The sequence below is a fragment of the Heterodontus francisci genome, chromosome 42 (assembly GCF_036365525.1).
Source record: "Heterodontus francisci isolate sHetFra1 chromosome 42, sHetFra1.hap1, whole genome shotgun sequence".
Classification (NCBI taxonomy): Eukaryota; Metazoa; Chordata; class Chondrichthyes; order Heterodontiformes; family Heterodontidae; genus Heterodontus; species Heterodontus francisci.
In genome coordinates this window covers 19,641,596-19,658,456 of record NC_090412.1, presented here as the reverse complement: position 1 = coordinate 19,658,456, position 16,861 = coordinate 19,641,596, and the positions used below count along the sequence as shown (strand labels likewise).

Below are 16,861 nucleotides of genomic sequence, written 5' to 3'. Positions count from 1 at the left end.
AATATTTTTTTAATCATAATTCAATTTTAGAATAATACTGTCAGATGGTGGTTCATATGGTTTTGATTAGTTAAAACGGTGTATGAATGAGAATTATTCTGCTTTAGTAATAAGTACATAGGGTCAAACATTTCCTACTGTTCAAGGTTTAAACCACAAGCATAGAAATTCACTACATAGGAGGTGGCTATTCGGCCCATTTCTGCATAAAAACATTTCTCCTAAACTCTTTTCTCACTCTCTTGGTGATATTTTTAAATCGATGTTTTCTCATCACTGACACCCCAACCAGAGTAAATATTCTTTCCCATTCACCCTATCAAAATCCTTTATGATTTTAAAAACCTCTGTTAAATCTCCTTTTAGCATTCTCTGCTCTAGTGGAAATAATTTCAGTATTTAAAGCCTTTCCTCATAATTATCATTTCTCATCCTTGCTAACATCCTGTTGCACCTATGCTGCATGATCTCTACTGTTTAATGTGATGTGTCAGAATGATGTGTCAGAAACTGCACATCGTGCATTAACTGATTTATCACTCTTCATTGCTTGTTTACTTAATGCTCCATTTATGAATCTAAAAATGCTCCATTTATGAATCTAAAAATGCTGTTTGCTTTTTAACGACTTTATCTGCAGTTGCAATTTAACAGCATTATATATTTGCACATCTTGGTCTCTCTCTTTTGCTCAACTCCCTTTGGCATCTTTCCATTCAGTTTATTCTTCCTTTCCTGTTTTTTTTCCTGCCAGCATTTAGTATCTCACACTTCTTTGCATTAATTTGCATCTGCCTGCTTATAATATTAGCATGTCTAAAACAAGTCAAAGTTTTTATATTGTCTTCTTTAGTGTTTGTCAACTCCTCGAGTTTTGTGTTGTCAGCAAATTTCAAAATATGCTCCCTATGACAACTCCAAATCATCTATGTACATACAGAGCAAAAATGGACCCAGCACCGTCTCCTGGGATACATCACTGTCAACCCTTTTCCAATCGGAACAACTCCATTCACACTTGTCTTATACTGTGCACCCGAATTTGTTTAACAAAACACTTGCAAGACACCTTATCTAACATCTTCTGTAAAACCTGATGCAAAATTATTATTTTTTGATGGCGACATTCAAGTTTGGCAGGGGTGCAAAATAGACAGTTGCTGATCAGTTACATAACGCGTCCAATTTTAGAAAAGATGATTGGACGGGCTGTATAACCAGTGATCAATCCAATACTACTTATTTGTGTCCCTGCAGAAATTGAATTTCATCCCAATATCTCTGCCAAAACTTTCATCTTCCACAATGAAAGTTCCGCTTCTCCCGAGCAGTGCTTTCAATTATTCTTTTATATTTTACATGCTTGTAAAAAAATTACTTTTAATATTTATATTATCTGATAGTCTTTTTGAAATAATTTTAGCCCTTCTAAACTCATCTCATATTGCTCATGAATTTCTTTAGTATTGCTAGTGCTAGTTTTATTATATGTCCCCCTTTTAAGTTTTTGGTTCGTTTTAATCTCTCTTTTCATCAAACTCTATCCTTTGATGTGTCTCTTTTTGCCATATGAATACATCTGTTTTATACTCCATCCATCTCCTATTTGAAGATTCCCCACTGCTGTGAACTCAACCTGTTTGCTGGCATGTCTGGCCAGCTAATTTGGGCCAGATGCTTATCTCACTAAACTTTGTCTTTCTGTGCTTAGAAAATAATTGTACATTTTTTGTGAATGAAATGCAGACAAAGAAATACAGATTCTAACAAAATTTTAAAAACAAACAAGAACTGGTCCATTATGCTGTCAGTAGTGTGATAAAGGAACACAGGAACAGGAGGAGGCCATTTAGCCTCTTGAATCAGTTCTGCCATTCAACGAGATCATGGCTGTTCTGTGACCAATCTCTATATACCTGCCTTTGCCCATCTCCCTTAATACTTTTGGCTAACAGAAATCTAGTCTATTCAGATGTAGATCAGTTATGGTGAGCACTTACAATGAGGATTAACCCTAAAGGATAATTGTGACCCGCAGAAGTAAAAATTTTGCTGCAGTATTACACTTAATTTCAGGCATTTAACATAATACAAACAGTAACATCAAGACTTACATTCCAACTTCATCTATCACTGGAGCAGTGCAGAGTAAGTAATTGTCTTCCACAACGAGAGGCTTCTCGGCTAAAAGATGGAAATATTTGTTAGTACTGAAATTTTGGATTAGAAGTGAAGATTTCAAAGACTAATTAGAAATGTAAATATTCTCAATGGCTTAATATACTCTGGTAATGCGTGTAAAATATAGTTTGTTAACGCTCCTGTGACTTGTTTTGGAGCATCTTATGATGTTAAATGTGTTATATAAATGCAAATTGCTGTATGAATAAAAATATTTAGGATGGGCAGACAAGACAATGCAGAAGTTTCTCATTGCACTGTTTTCTTCAATGCCCTATAAATCATATAGATCTATCTCCAGTTGTTTACTGTGTACTTGTATTTTTACATATTAATCAATTTAATTTGGACACAATCCTTCAGAGAAGAAATAAATAAATTACAATGAATCCATTTGCTTTACAGATTCTAAAGAATTTTGTTGGTCATCCAGGAGCTCCACTCATTCCTCTCTCTCCAGGCGCATCTGAAAACCCAACACTCACACTCAGCCTCATTCTATTGACCTTTTGTACCCATGCCTCACAGTCACCCTCTTCAAATGTTACCCTTCTCTTATATCCATACAAACCATTTCTAACATTCCTAACTCTCTGCTTTCTCTCCTTGCAGAAGAGAGCACACAACTTCAGGGAGAGAGACCTGGGGGAAATGGCCCTCCAGTGACAGGCACTTTGTTGGCCACTGACAATGTATACCTGGTCCACTGCTAAGAGGTTTTGTTCCAGGAGGCTGCAGATGCTAGCAATGACCTGCCATGAAACCCTGAGCCTCCTGAGGTACTGGTGCTGAGACATGTCGAGAGAGCTGATCCTCTGCCTTGAAATCATGTTTTGGAGGTCTCATCTCCTTCCAGCTGAATCTCGGTGTCCATCCCCTTTGCCCTGTGGAGTGCAGTGTGGCTGAGGAGAAGGCAGCTGGTGCTGGTGTTGATGTTGGTCCTGTTGGTATTGGTGTTGCTTGTCCTCTTGTTCCTCATCAGAGGTGCAAGGTAAAGCTGCTCCCATATTGTGGTGAAAGCTGGCAGCAGGGAAGTGTAGCTGAAGATGAGTGAAGTGCAAGACAGGTGAAGTGACTTCCCAGAAGTTGGCAATCACCTGACAAATACTGAAAACATTCTCTGAGAAGCAGTGCTGTGAGCAGCAGCCTCTCAAGCTGGCCATAGCTGCAGCTCTTTAGTTTCGGTGTTCAAAACCTTCCCAGCCTGTCAGGTACATTGAAGAAGGTCTCTCCACTGTCCATGTACCTAATTGACCCCGGCGAATTGCTGAAAGCTCAGGAAATAGGTCCACTGGCTGTTAAAGCCAGAATGCTTGGTTAAAGCGGTACTTAGTTACCTACTAGAATATTTAAATGACTTATGTGACAGCTGCACGAGTTCCCCACTTGTCTGCAAACCCGCCTGGACGAAACCTGAAAATGGGCGGGATGATGTTTCGATCCAAACCCGATACTTTTAGGGGATTTAACTCCCCATAGACACCCATACCCGCCCCTCCTTGCCTGTAAAAATTCTTCCTATTATCTACCTTGTAGGGTCTTCTTCCATTATCAATTGATAGATCGCCACACAGTGCTGGAGTTTAACTTAACTTGATAGGCTCAGGGGAGTCTATGGGCTAAAAATTCATCTGCCCTGCTTTTTTAGGTGAGTCGTGACCTGCCTGTGCCAGTCGCACTGGAGATGGACAGTACACCACATGACCACGATGCTAGCCTCCTCTGCGCCACTACTGGCTAGCTCTGCACACAGCAGGGGGCCCATCAGCGTTGTACTGCGGGCAGGCAGTGCAACCAGCCTGCTCTTCTTAAAGACAGTCTGTCCCACTTAAAGGTAATCTGTGCAGAATAATGTTGCTGGAATTTAAAACATTGAAAATGGAACACCAGGCAGAGAGAGGGTTCCAGGGTGACAGATGCAGCACTGGAGGCATTAGTGGTGGAGGTAGGCGGCAGGAGAAATGTCATGGCTCCCCTGGGAAGCAGGAGGCCCTCAAGGATCACATTCAGAAGGGAGTGGGAACAGGTAACCAGGGAGGTTAACTCCTGGCATCTGGACCTGAGTACCTGGGAGCAGTGCTACAAGAAGTCTAATGACCTTAGGCAGGTGGTCAAAGTCAGTGAATGCATCTTCAGATGAAATCCCCTACTCAACGCACCACCAACCTTCACCCATGCTGCTCTGTGCACCACACCGCAATTACTCAGCCAGCAGCACTCCCTGCCCTTCATGACTGACACCTAACATCCACATACTCCCCCTCATCCTCACACACCTAGAAATGCTGCCAGCCTCACACCCACCTCTCACTGCTTCCACATACCTCGAGCTATTCAGTTATGGTAGGTACACTACCAAAACACAGTGCGACACAATCACTGATATTCTACCCTCTTGTCTTGCAGGACAAGCTGGTAGTGCAGAACCAGTTGGGGACAAGAGCGCCTGCATCTCCTGGACCCTATGAAGGAGATGGCCACTGGCATCAAGGGGTCAGTTCTGATGGAGCTGTTGGCACTCAACATCACTCAGAACATTGAAGATAATGATATGTTCCTGCCTTATGCCCCTACTCAACTCCCAGCACACCACCATCCTGCTATCTGGAATGATAAGCAAGCTGCTGACGGTGTGATCATGGAGCTCTTGCTTCACTCCCCTTCCCCATACCCTCACACTAACCTTCCCCTGGTGATTTTCTGCTTTTTCTTCACCCAAGAACTGCCGCCTGCCCAGCCACAGCAGCCCAAGGAGGCAGAGAGAGCTACAACATAGCACTACTGAAGAGACCCTGTCACTTGACCTGACGCGCACAGCCACCAGCTCGGATACTGGCACTGCAAGTACCTTGGAGGCAAGCACGGAGTTGGGATCTGCACATGGTGAATCATCTGGGCACAAGTGGGCTTCAGCCAGGCCAGAGAGAAAGATAGTTCATTTGCCAGCTCCCCAGAGGGTGAGATCGCAGTTGAGTTCTGCTGCAGGAGACTTAGATGAGGTTTTCGATAGGGTTGCACATAGGAGAATACTGATGAAGATGTACACCTGAAGCTAAACTGAAACTAACTACATACTTAACACTAACCTTTCCTGAGCCTGTTGCCATTATCTTAATTGGCCCGAGCCTGGACGCTATTGTGCCATCTGCCCACTTCTTGGCAAGCCCTATGCTGCAATTTTTTCACTCAGGTTTTAGGCTCATGTTCATTTCCAATGGCGCTAGAGCCCAAGACATGCAAGTGACGAAGCAGCAGATGGCCATATGGATAGTTGCGTCCATTCTACACAACTGTTAGGAGTGGGCTAATGGTCATTCAGTCCTTTCTATTGCTGGTTCTTAGGCATTTCTCAGTTTCCAATTGAGCATATGTAAGGCTGCCACATAAAGCAATGCACATACCTTTATTAAACATTGCTGCCTAGATTTTACAACAGCACATAACACCTTTAGATTGATCCTGATAACTCATATCATGATTTCTATGGAGTCTTCCCCCCTCAAATCTGTCTGTTAGCTTTGCAAGAGTCATGAGGGTGTTTCTCAATTAAGATATGTAGAAGAGAGAGGCATTGTTTGGAACTCCATAATGTCATGCTACAAAAGAGCAGCACAACAGCAGAAGCAAGAGGTGGCCGAGACATTCAAGAAAGAATGTAATGATCTAATAAGGTTTGGCAAAGTAAATGGAACCAGCCACACCTTCTAAGAATGTAATTGAGTATCTGTGTTACATACAATTACCTCCCTTTAAACCTGAGGCAAAATTGGCAAGTGGTTGTTCAGGCCACAAGCATTTTGTGCAATGATTGAGTGGCAGCAGGCACTGTATTGCATGGGTAGTACAGTATAGCATGTACTGTAAAATAGGTGCTAATTGGGCGGCACAGTGGTTAGCACCGCAACCTCACAGCTCCAGCGACCCGGGTTTAGTTCTGGGTACTACCTGTGCGGAGTTTGCAAGTTCTCCCTGTGAATGTGTGGGTTTCCACCAGGGGTTCTGGTTTCCTCCCACAGCCAAAGACTTGCAGGTTGATAGGTAAATTAGCCATTGTAAATTGCCCCTAGTGTAGGTAGGTAGGTAGGTGGTAGGGAATATGGGATTAATGTAGGATTAGTATAAATGGGTGGTTGTTGGTGGGCCGAAGGGCCTGTTTCAGTGTTCTATGACTCTAAGTGAATAAAATGCATGATTGTTTCATATTGACAAGGATAATGTACTTCTGTAGAAAGACTGAACATCATAGACTGGAATTATTGCTAGGTCATGCTGGCTTTTTCGTGCAATTTGCCCCAAACCGACCAAACCAGCACAAAATATCAAGGAATTTCAAGCACAAATTACATCCAGTGCCAATCGAGTTTCTGCAATCTTCTCAACTAACTATAAAAAATTGTGCTGTAACCAGCCCCGCTCACAAAACTGGCCATGCTCCAAGATCAAATTAATCACCATGGCAAATTTCTACTAATTGTGTCCGTTTGCGAGTCTTCAAGGAGGCTTTTAAATTTCAGCCATTTTTCAGGTGCAAGGACACTAATAGGTACCTTTTAAAAGCTGTTAAACATAAAAGAAAATTAATTCACTAAGAAACTGACTACTGTGCGCCAATGAAACTAATAAATGGTCTGCACAGTTTTTTTAAAAGCCATTTTCAGTTGCTTAAAATGAGCTTACTTTTTCCTCACAGGTAGTGGATGAGACACTGATTAAAAAATGTTTATTTATTGCAATAAATCCTTTTTCCGCTCTATTAATAAATCTACACCAAGTTACCACTTCAGTACATCAAGGAATGTTCTTTAATGCAAAAAAATGTTCCAAACACTGCCTGTTTGTGCTGGTTTATGGAAGATTTTTTAAATTATTATTGTTCATTCACAGGATGTGGGCATTGCTGGAAAGGCCAGCATTTATTGCCTATCCTTAATTGCTCTTGAGAAGGTGGGGAGCCACCTTCATGAACCACAGGAGTCCATGTGGTGAAGGTAGACCAACATTGCTATTAGGTGGAGAGTTGCAGGATTTTGACTCAACAACTCCGGAAGGGAACTTGGAGGTGGTGTTGTTCCCATGTGCAAGCTGCCCTCGTCATTCTAGGTGGTAGAAGTCGCGGGTTTGGAAGGGGCCACCAAACAACCCTTGGCATCCATCTTGTGGATCATACATACTGTAGCCATGGAGCACTAGTAGTGGAGGAAGTGAATATTTAAGGTGCGAATGGTACAGAACACTGTGCAATTATCAGCGAACATCCCACTTCTGACTTTACAATGGATTGAAAGTCATTGAAAGCAGCTGAGATGATTGGACCTGGGACATTCCCCTGAGAAATTCCTGCAGTGATGTCCTGGGGCTGAAATGATTGGCCTCCAACAACCACAGCCATCTTCCTTTGTGTGACTCCAGCCAGCGGAGCTTTTTCTCCTTGATTTTCTCTGACTTCAATTTTACCAGGGCTCCTGATGCCACACTACGTCAAATGCTGCCTTGATGTCAAGGGCAGTCATTCTCAGCTCACCTAACCCTACGTTTGGTGATAAGCAAATAAATTTGAGTGTAATTTGGAGCATAATTTGTGCCCAGATTGCCAATTGTGCCCAAAGCAGAAACACTATCCTATGTTTTGATCTTTGGTGATAAAAGGTTCAAAGCAATGAGTAAAGAATATTCAGCTGAGAAAACACAAACTGATGAAATGATGCAAATACCGGACTTTAAACAATGTAGGAATAGGAGATCATGTGTAACCCCCCCTAGTGACAACATCTCTACAACATTTTTAGGTGCATTCACATTATGGGGTTTCCTCAAAACCTATAGGGCAAAATTTTGTTCTGCCCTTGGAGGCAGGCCTGGAGGTGGGAGGAACAAACAAAATGGCAGGGGGGCACAGTTCCTGATGTTGCTCAGGCCCCCTGCCATTTTGTCTGGGGCACGGCAGGCCGAAGTTGGCCTCAGGTCAATTGGCGTTGATCTCTGGCCCCCCTGGGAAGACCTCCCCCACCCACAACAACCACCACCACCACCCCCCACCCCCTGAAAGGCCCTGGCGACCCCAACCCCGCTTACCTGCCGTCCTGCCCGATCTGGACTGGTCCTCACTACTTGTCACGGTCATATGTTTTTGCTGTATAACTAGAGTGTTATATTCCATCTTAAACGCTGATTAAACTCAACATACCCACCATATTGTGAGCCTGATTGAAAGATTAAAATTTCTACAAAAGTGCTTTGTCATATCCTCAGGGTGCTCCAATTAATTATTTTTAAAGTATAGACATTATTTTTACGCAAGAAAATGCAGCTGCTAATTAGCACATATTAAGAACCCACACAAATAGCAGATGAGACGTCTGATCAGTTAACCTGTTTTTGGTGGTATTGGATGGGAGGGAGAAATGCTGATTTGGATACCAGGAAACTCCAGGTTGTTTTGCATAAACAACAATAACGTACATTTATGCTGGACATTTAACATAGTAAAATGTCCCAAAGGTGCTTAACAAGAGCGGCACAGTGGCGCAGTCGTTAGCCCTGCAGCCTCACAGCTCCAGCGACCCGGGTTCAATTCTGGGTACTGCCTGTGCGGAGTTTGCAAGTTCTCCCTGTGAACCATGTGGGTTTTTGCCGGGTGCTCCGGTTTCCTCCCACAGCCAAAGACTTGCAGGTTGATAAGTAAATCGGCCATTATAAATTGTCCCTAGTATAGGTAGGGGAAGGTGGGGATGTGGTAGGAATATGGGATTAATGTAGGGTTAGTATAAATGGGTGGTTGATGATTGGCACAGACTCGGTGGGCCGAAAGGCCTGTTTCAGTGCTGTATCTCTAAATAAATAAAAGAGCGATATCAATAAAAACACTGAGCCACAGAAAGAGATATCAGGACAGCTGACCAAAAGCTTGATCAAAGAGGCATCTTAAAAGAGGAGGTAGAAAGATTTATGAAGGAAATTTCAGAGTTTAGGGACAAGGCAGTTGAAAGCACAGCTGCCAGTGGTTGAGGAATTAAAATTGGGGATGTGCAAGAGAGCAGAATCGGAAAGTGCAGGCTTCTAGCCCTAGAGGATGCTTCAGAGACAGGGAAGGGCAAGGCCACAGAGGGATTTGAAAACAAGGATGGGGATTTTAAAATGGGGGCGTTGTCAGACTAGAAGCCAGTGAAGGTCAGCAAGCATGGGGCAATGGTGAATAAGATTTGGAGTGAGTTAAGTTACGGGCAGCAGAGTTTTCGATGAGCACACATTTATGTAGGGTGGAAGATGGGAGGCTGGCCAGGACAGCATTGAAATAGTCAAGTCTAAAGGTAACAAAGGCATGGATATGAATTTCAGCAGCAGAGGATCTGAGGCAGGACCAGAGTAAAGCAATGTTGCTGGCTATATCATTAAGGCCCAACTTCTGTCTTTGATCTGCTGCTCTTCTGTGATGATATTTAAAGTAACTTTGATCAGTTTACAGCTCTTCCTCCATCATTACTGTGACTAAGAGACTTCATTCTCCTGCTGAGCCTGGTGATTGACCACTGGTTATACTGTTTTTTCAGCTTCAGTCTGTTCCTGGCCAGAAATGTCACTTGTCTGGTCAAAGAACAAACCTCTACCCCTTCTGGATTTTATGGTGACCTCCAAATTCATCATTATCTTTCTGACCCTGCAACTGACTCTGTACACATCCTGTATCCTCATTCCCATGAAAATACCACCATCATTGAGGTCTCCAATTTTTTACTATCATATAGCTTCTGGACCACTCAATGAACTTGTCTCGGACAAAAGTGCATCAATGCTCCATATTGACTCCACCCTAACTATGTCATTGTTATCCCACCACTGGACCTCTGACTTTAACTCAGGAGTCCTTCTTCTCATTATTATCTCCTATCTATTTCCTATGCCCCATTTACTATCAGGTTTGTATGTATCCTAATTTATATGTAACCAGGCCCATGTAATTTGAGCTTTCCGTGTCCATTCATGTGTGCATTTTATTTTCCATGCCCAATCTGAGTTCATTACTCTATTTCAACTTTTGCTATTTTTTCTACTTTTCTCTTCACCCCCTTTAGATCCCCCCCTCTCCTTTCATCATGCCTCCTTTCACTTCTCCACTCTCAAAACTCAGCTGTCCCAATTCCCTACCCCAACCCTTCAGTACTCCTCAGCCTTCTTGCTCTCTTGCCACCATCCCAGGGTTGAATCCCTCTTAGATAAGCCTACGGCTTCCCTCTGTGCCTCTCTTGACATCCTCCGAAGGGCTTATCGAGGCTGGCTTATTATGAGCAAGAACCCCAACTGCCCCTTCCCACCTTCTTGTCGACTTTCCTGTCCAGTGTAATCTTGCCAATCTCCTTTCTGTCCAACTTACCCTTTCCACCGCTGACCCTGTGGATTCTGCCAGCGGAATAGCTCTCACCACCCTTCGATGCATCTCCCTCCAGAATGCACATTCACTTGTTAACAAGGCCATTGTCATCCATGCACTTGTGGATGATTGCATGGACATCCTGGCCATGACGTAAACCTGGCTGATGAGGTTTCCCCAAAATGAAGCCTCCCTGCCTAGCTACATCTTCCACCACTTGCTCCATCAAGTCTGTCACGGTGGCGTTGTGGAGCTGATCACCAGATCACAGCTTGGCCTGAGCCCCTACTCCTCTGGAACGTTCTTCCCCTTTAAGCATCTCACCTTGTTCCACCCCTCTCACCTCTCACTCAAAATCCTCATTCTCTACCGCCCACCCAAGTACAATAAAAATTTTCTCGCCAAGATTTTCACTGCTTTCCTCCATCAGCGTCTGCACAGAATGATTTCTCAACCTCCATCTCAACTCAGCATGCTCTCTCTCCTCTGTGTTCACAGTTATTACAGTGTGTCGTCAATACAATCATTCAAAACTGCCTGTGCTTATGGTCTTGTTATTTTAAATCTGTTAATGCTTTATAATAGGAACAGATTTATATTCTAACAGTGATGGCTTCCATCTCTTCTACTGGTTAAATATTCAATGTATTGCGGAATAAATATTGCTCTAATTTGTATAACTGTGAAAACTCAGAAACTGACAAAAAGTTCTATGTGGACAGCTGCAAGGCTATGAAAATAAAAAAATCTACAGCTATGAAATATGATAGCAGCAGATGTAGAAAGCAGACAGTACAGATTTCACACATGACCCATAGCTGAAGTTGATAGAATATTTCCTCCCCCACCCTCGACAGTGTGGTTATTCTCCAAGCCTCCAAACATTTCATGGAAATCTAATATTAGTTAATAATTCTATGCAGCTACTTCAACAACAGTGCATGTTTTATCGATGAAACCATAACTCATGAAAATTTTTGTTTCCATTCATGTACACAGCTTTTGGTTTGCATACATTTTTGATGTGTATTAAGAATATTATAATTATAATCATTTGGTAGTACAGAACTTGAGTATTGCTGAAAATAGAGACATGTTGTCGAAGCTTTTTGTCTTGCACTCATCAGGACAACCCACAAGAATACCAGTGTCAGAGAAATCAACAACTTTATACTGTATGAGGAGAGAGTGCTGATTGGTTGGCAAGTGAACTCTGATTGGTAGAGGCATTGCCATGGAGAATGCACCATTTTACGGTGACTGACAGTTAACTGCCAAGCTTTGTTTGAAATTTAAACCAGGCAGCGTGACTCTGATTGGTCAAGGCATTACCCTGATGAATGAACCAACAAATGGCTGTCACTTATTTTATTTAGCTGAAACAAGCACAATGTAGGGCCCTGTGTATTAATATATGGAGCAGATCATATCAAACATGTTCCTTCCGCTGTTCACAATGGGCAAGGTACAGGCAGTACCCAAACAGCCCGTGCTTGCAAAACTCAAAACACGGTGTCCAACATTAGATGTGATTCTGTGATTGGACAACATTTGCTAAATAATCCTCAGTGTGCTAAGAATTACACTGACAACCAATTTAAGATTGCCAGTAGGGCTCGCAGTGTGGCATATTTGTGTGCGCGTACTGGAAGCTACATATTTTAATACACAGGGCCTTGTTCTTTGCAGACAGAAAGAACATGTACAAACATTGTGCTTGTTTCAGCTAAACAAAATAAGTGACAGCCATTCGCTGGTTCATTCCTCAGAACAATGCCTTGACCAGAGTCAAGTTGCCTGGTTTAAATTTCAAAAATAGCTTGGCAGTTAACTGTCAGTCACCATAAACTGGTGCATCCTCCATGACAATGCCTCTACCAATCAGAGTTCACTTGCCAACCAATCAGCACTCTCTTTTCATATAGTATAAAGGTGTTGATTTCCCTTACCTTGGTATTCTTGCGGATTGTCCTGATGAGTGCAAGACGAAAAGCTTCAACAACATTTCTCTATTTTCAGCAATATTATAATTGCTAGTTTTAAACACTTTGGGTGGAATCTTATGAGTGCCGCAGTGTTCCTGACGGTGGGACCGGAAATTGTTGGAACTTCCGTTCCCATTGCAAATCTCGTTTCCCACGCGATTTTGTATTTGAATTAGCCATGCAGCGACGGGCACAGGGAACATGTGGGATCATGTGGCAGTGCAGCCTTGCAGTGGTGGAACCCACCATCACTGCTCCCAAGCACCATGATCGCCACAGATGTAAAATATTCTGTGCTTGCAGCCTCAAGGATCAGCAGCCTTTCTTTCATGTAACTATCTTCAGACTAACTTAAATTGAAGCTTTTACTGTTTTTGCCTCCCTTATTTTGTGAAAGTCACCCCCAACTTCATATCATTTATTTTCCCTACAGCCAAAGTGAATGATAGGGCAGCAAACAGGCAGTGTCCCGCCCACGGTTCAGTGATGCCTCCCTGCAGATTCTCCTCCAGGCTGTTAGGGAAAGGTGGAGGTCCTGTTCCCTGCAGATGGAGTGTGAAGACAGTCCTGCTTCATCAGGACTGGCTGGAGGTAGCAGAGGAGGTCTCGAACCAAGGAGTAACTCGTAGAATATGGGTGCAGTGCCGCAAGTGAATCAATGACTTGCTCAGCTCAGCGAAGGTAAGTGGTCCTGGCAGGGCTATTCCATTGTTTTCTTCCATGGCTGCATGTCTTTAAGGCAGAGGGTACGCAAGGAATGCAGTGGAATGAGCAAGCAGCCTTGGTGCCATTGAGGGATAGGCATGTTGTACCATGGACATTTGAAAAAATTATTGAGTCAGCCACGGACATGGGGTAATTAAACTGTAAATAAAGTGTATAGACAATCTAATGCCATCAAAACACAGTCTGATTTAAAACACATTTCTCCCTATAAATAAAGTAGCAAAGCATACAAACATCAATGGAGAGCAGCACAACTGTATTAGCTAGCTAGCAAAATAATATGCAATGCCAATGTGAATTACTTTTGTTGACAGAATAGAGCAAGCTACATCATGTCACGGGGGGGGCAGGGTGGGGGGGTAGATGGACTTTATTGGATGACCTCTGTGGATTCACACTGTGTCAGAAGTGCAAATTCATCCAATAAACCATGAAACTCAAGGAGAGGATTGTTATTGTGGTTACTGAGGTGAGACAGTAGCAAAATCAGCAATAGGAAGACGGACTATTTCTCACACTGCTGTTGTCACAGGACAATTTAAATTGTGATGGCACCGGATTGAGAGGCTGGCGGCTGCTGATCTCTGCTTGTTCCAGGTCCCGTTTACCGGGTGGTGGTGGCACCCCTCCACCGCCTTTGTTAGGCTGAGAGTTTCATCTGTCAACTTTTTTTTATTAAAATAAAACCACCCAGTTTGTATATTTAAACTTCTCCACCTGCTTGTAAAATTTATCTGAAGGCAGGGCAGCCAACAAAAGGGCAGTGATCTCCAGTCAGGAGAATTTTATCAGGTGAAGCAGATAGTATTTCAGAAGAATCATGCAAAACAGAAAAGCAGAGTGGGACAGGAGGTGACAGGGAGATTAACAGTAGGTAGCCAAGACTAGTTTATTCATCTTGACAGGCTGTGAAACCAGGTCCTGGATTCTAAAATACAGAAACAGCAGCATCTCTCATGGACAAAATGTCATTTGCTCACCAAAGCTAGTGACAAAATTAGATAAACACAGTTACAAATAAAGAGCACCCTTCAGTATCTCCAATAAAGCGATTCTCTGAAATTCACTTATGTCTAAATCTCAAAAGATTGAAGGCACTGGATACTGCAAAGGCTATGGGCCCTGACAATATTCCGGCAACAGTACTGAAGACCTGTGCTCCAGAACTTGCCCCTAGCACCCCTAGCCAAGCTGTTCCAGTCCAGCTACAACAATGGCATCTACCCGGCAATGTGGAAAATTGCCCAAATATGTCCTTTACACAAAAAGCAGGACAAGACCAATCCGGCCAATTACCACTCCATCAGTCTACTCTCCATCATCAGTGAGGTGATGGAAGGAGTCATCAACAGTGCTATCAAGCAGCACTTGCTTAGCAATAACCTGCTCAGTGACGCTCAGTTTGGGTTCCGCCAGGGCCACTCAGCTCCTGATCTCATTACAGCCTTGGTTCAAACATGAACAAAAGAGCTGAACTCAAGAGGTGAGGTGAGAGTGACTTCCCTTGACATCAAGGCAGCATTTGACTGAGTATGGCATCAAGGAGCCCTGGCAAAACTGGAGTCAACAGGGGAAATCAGGGGGAAAACTCTCCGCTGGTTGAAGTCATATCTAGCAGAAAGGAAGATGGTTATGGTTGTTGGAGGTCAATCATCTCAGCTCCAGGACATCATGCAGGAGTTCCTCAGGGTAGTGTCCTAGGCCCAACAATCTTCAGCTGCTTTATCAATGACCGTCCTTCAATCATAAGGTCAGAAATGGGGATGATCGCTGATGATTGCACAAGGTTCAGCACCATTCGCGACTCCTCAGATACTGAAGCAGTCTGTGTAGAAATACAGCAAGACCTGGACAATATCCAGGCTCGGGCTGATAAGTGGCAAGTAACTCACTTCTTGACTCCCCAAAGCCTGTCCACCATCTACAAGGCACAAGTCAGGAGTGTGAAGGAATACTCTCCACTTGCCTGGATGAGTGCAGCTCCAACAACACTTAAGAAGCTGGACATCATCCGGGACAAAGTAGCCTGCTTGATTGGCACCCCATTCACAAACATTCACTCCCTCCACCACCGGCGCACAGTGGCAGCAGTGTGTACCATCTACAAAATGCACTGCAGCAACACACCAAGGCTCCTTAGACACCACCTAAAAGGACAAGGGCAGCAAATGCATGGGAACACCACCACCTGTAAGTTCCCCTCCAAGCCACACACCATCTTGACTTGGAACTATATCGCCATTCCTTCAAAGTCGCCGGGTCAAAATCCTGGAACTCCCTTCCTAACAGCACAGTGGGTGTACCTACCCCACATAGACTGCAGCGGTTCAAGATTGTAGCTCACCACTACCTTCTCAAGGGCAATTAGGGATGGGCAATAAATGCTGGCCTAGCCAGCGATGCCCACAACCCATGAATGAATTTTTTAAAAGTCTATCAATCTGGATTCCAATTCAACTATGACAAGATAATTATTAACGAAAAATTTTTCTGCAAAAGGTTGAGCAGTTGTACTGCATGTATTATTCAGTTCCAAAATGTTTAGTCACTATCTAAAAGATTGCACTCCAGACCAATCAATTTATGTCTAAGCCAAATCTATTACCTGTTAGCAAAGGTGCATTTTAATGTCACATGATACAGCCAACTTTCAAATGACATTGGCCACTCAGCTTATCTGCCCTAAAACTAGACAGTAAATGATGCACATTGCAGTTACTGATCTTTGACATACTTGCGAAACTTGCCCTTTAATCCAGTTCGCAGCAAAAAAAAAATCAGTTAATGATCGTTTCGAATATGGTCATTGAAACATAATAAATTTTTACTTTGTCTTCCAAGACAGTTTTTAAAACTGCAAATGCAGCATAGATTTTTTGTTAAGGAATTCTAGACAGTTCATCATAGATTAAGGTTTATTAAAGCTATCGGTTACATTGTATTTACCTATTTTTGCCAATATCACTCAGCCCCAAGACACCATACTGTTATATTCATGAGGAATTTACAGTGCTGACTTCTGGAGATTCCTTGGATTGTCTTGCCTGTTTTCCCCTCAATACAAGTTCTGGAACAACGCGATTCCAAATGGATAGCAGCGGAATTGCGATATTTATATAGAAGTAAAGGTCATGCAACGTCCAACATGTCACTGAGCTTGTGTCAGAGGTGAATGTAATGCATGCCAGAGCACAGAAATCGAGACATTCCCTAAATGACTTCTGCCATTTTAAAATGGGTTTACATAACACAAGCCTTTAACTTGTGTTTTAAAATAACCTAGCTGCGAAGTAATTTTAAAATTCAAGCTTAAAGATTTGAAGCAGGGGTGTCCAAGCTTTTCGAATGGGGGCCACATTATAATTTTTGACTGACATAGGGGGCTGGTGAGAGAATTTTGGAAAGATAAAGACATTAAAAATTTAACTTACTATTCATTAAAACAACAACAAATGTGCAATCTTGTCAAGAAGGTTTAAACGAGAAGACCAACATATTGACTTACTTTCCCTTCACGATGTTGGACACTGATCTAGTGAGATACCTGGCATTTTTTGCTTGCGCAAAAAGTCAATGTTTACCCAAACACTTGCAGTGATGCAGA

The 16,861-nt window shown here is 42.9% G+C and overlaps 1 protein-coding gene across 1 annotated transcript in view; it reads right to left on the bottom strand.

The window, feature by feature from the left end:
• antxr1c (ANTXR cell adhesion molecule 1c) overlaps positions 1 to 16,861 on the bottom strand; it is a 138,385-nt gene that overhangs the window by 49,296 nt on the left and 72,228 nt on the right. The window contains exon 11 of the mRNA XM_068020706.1: positions 2,115 to 2,184. Coding sequence (XP_067876807.1) covers positions 2,115 to 2,184 — 70 coding nt within the window. The remainder of the gene's footprint in view (positions 1 to 2,114; positions 2,185 to 16,861) is intronic.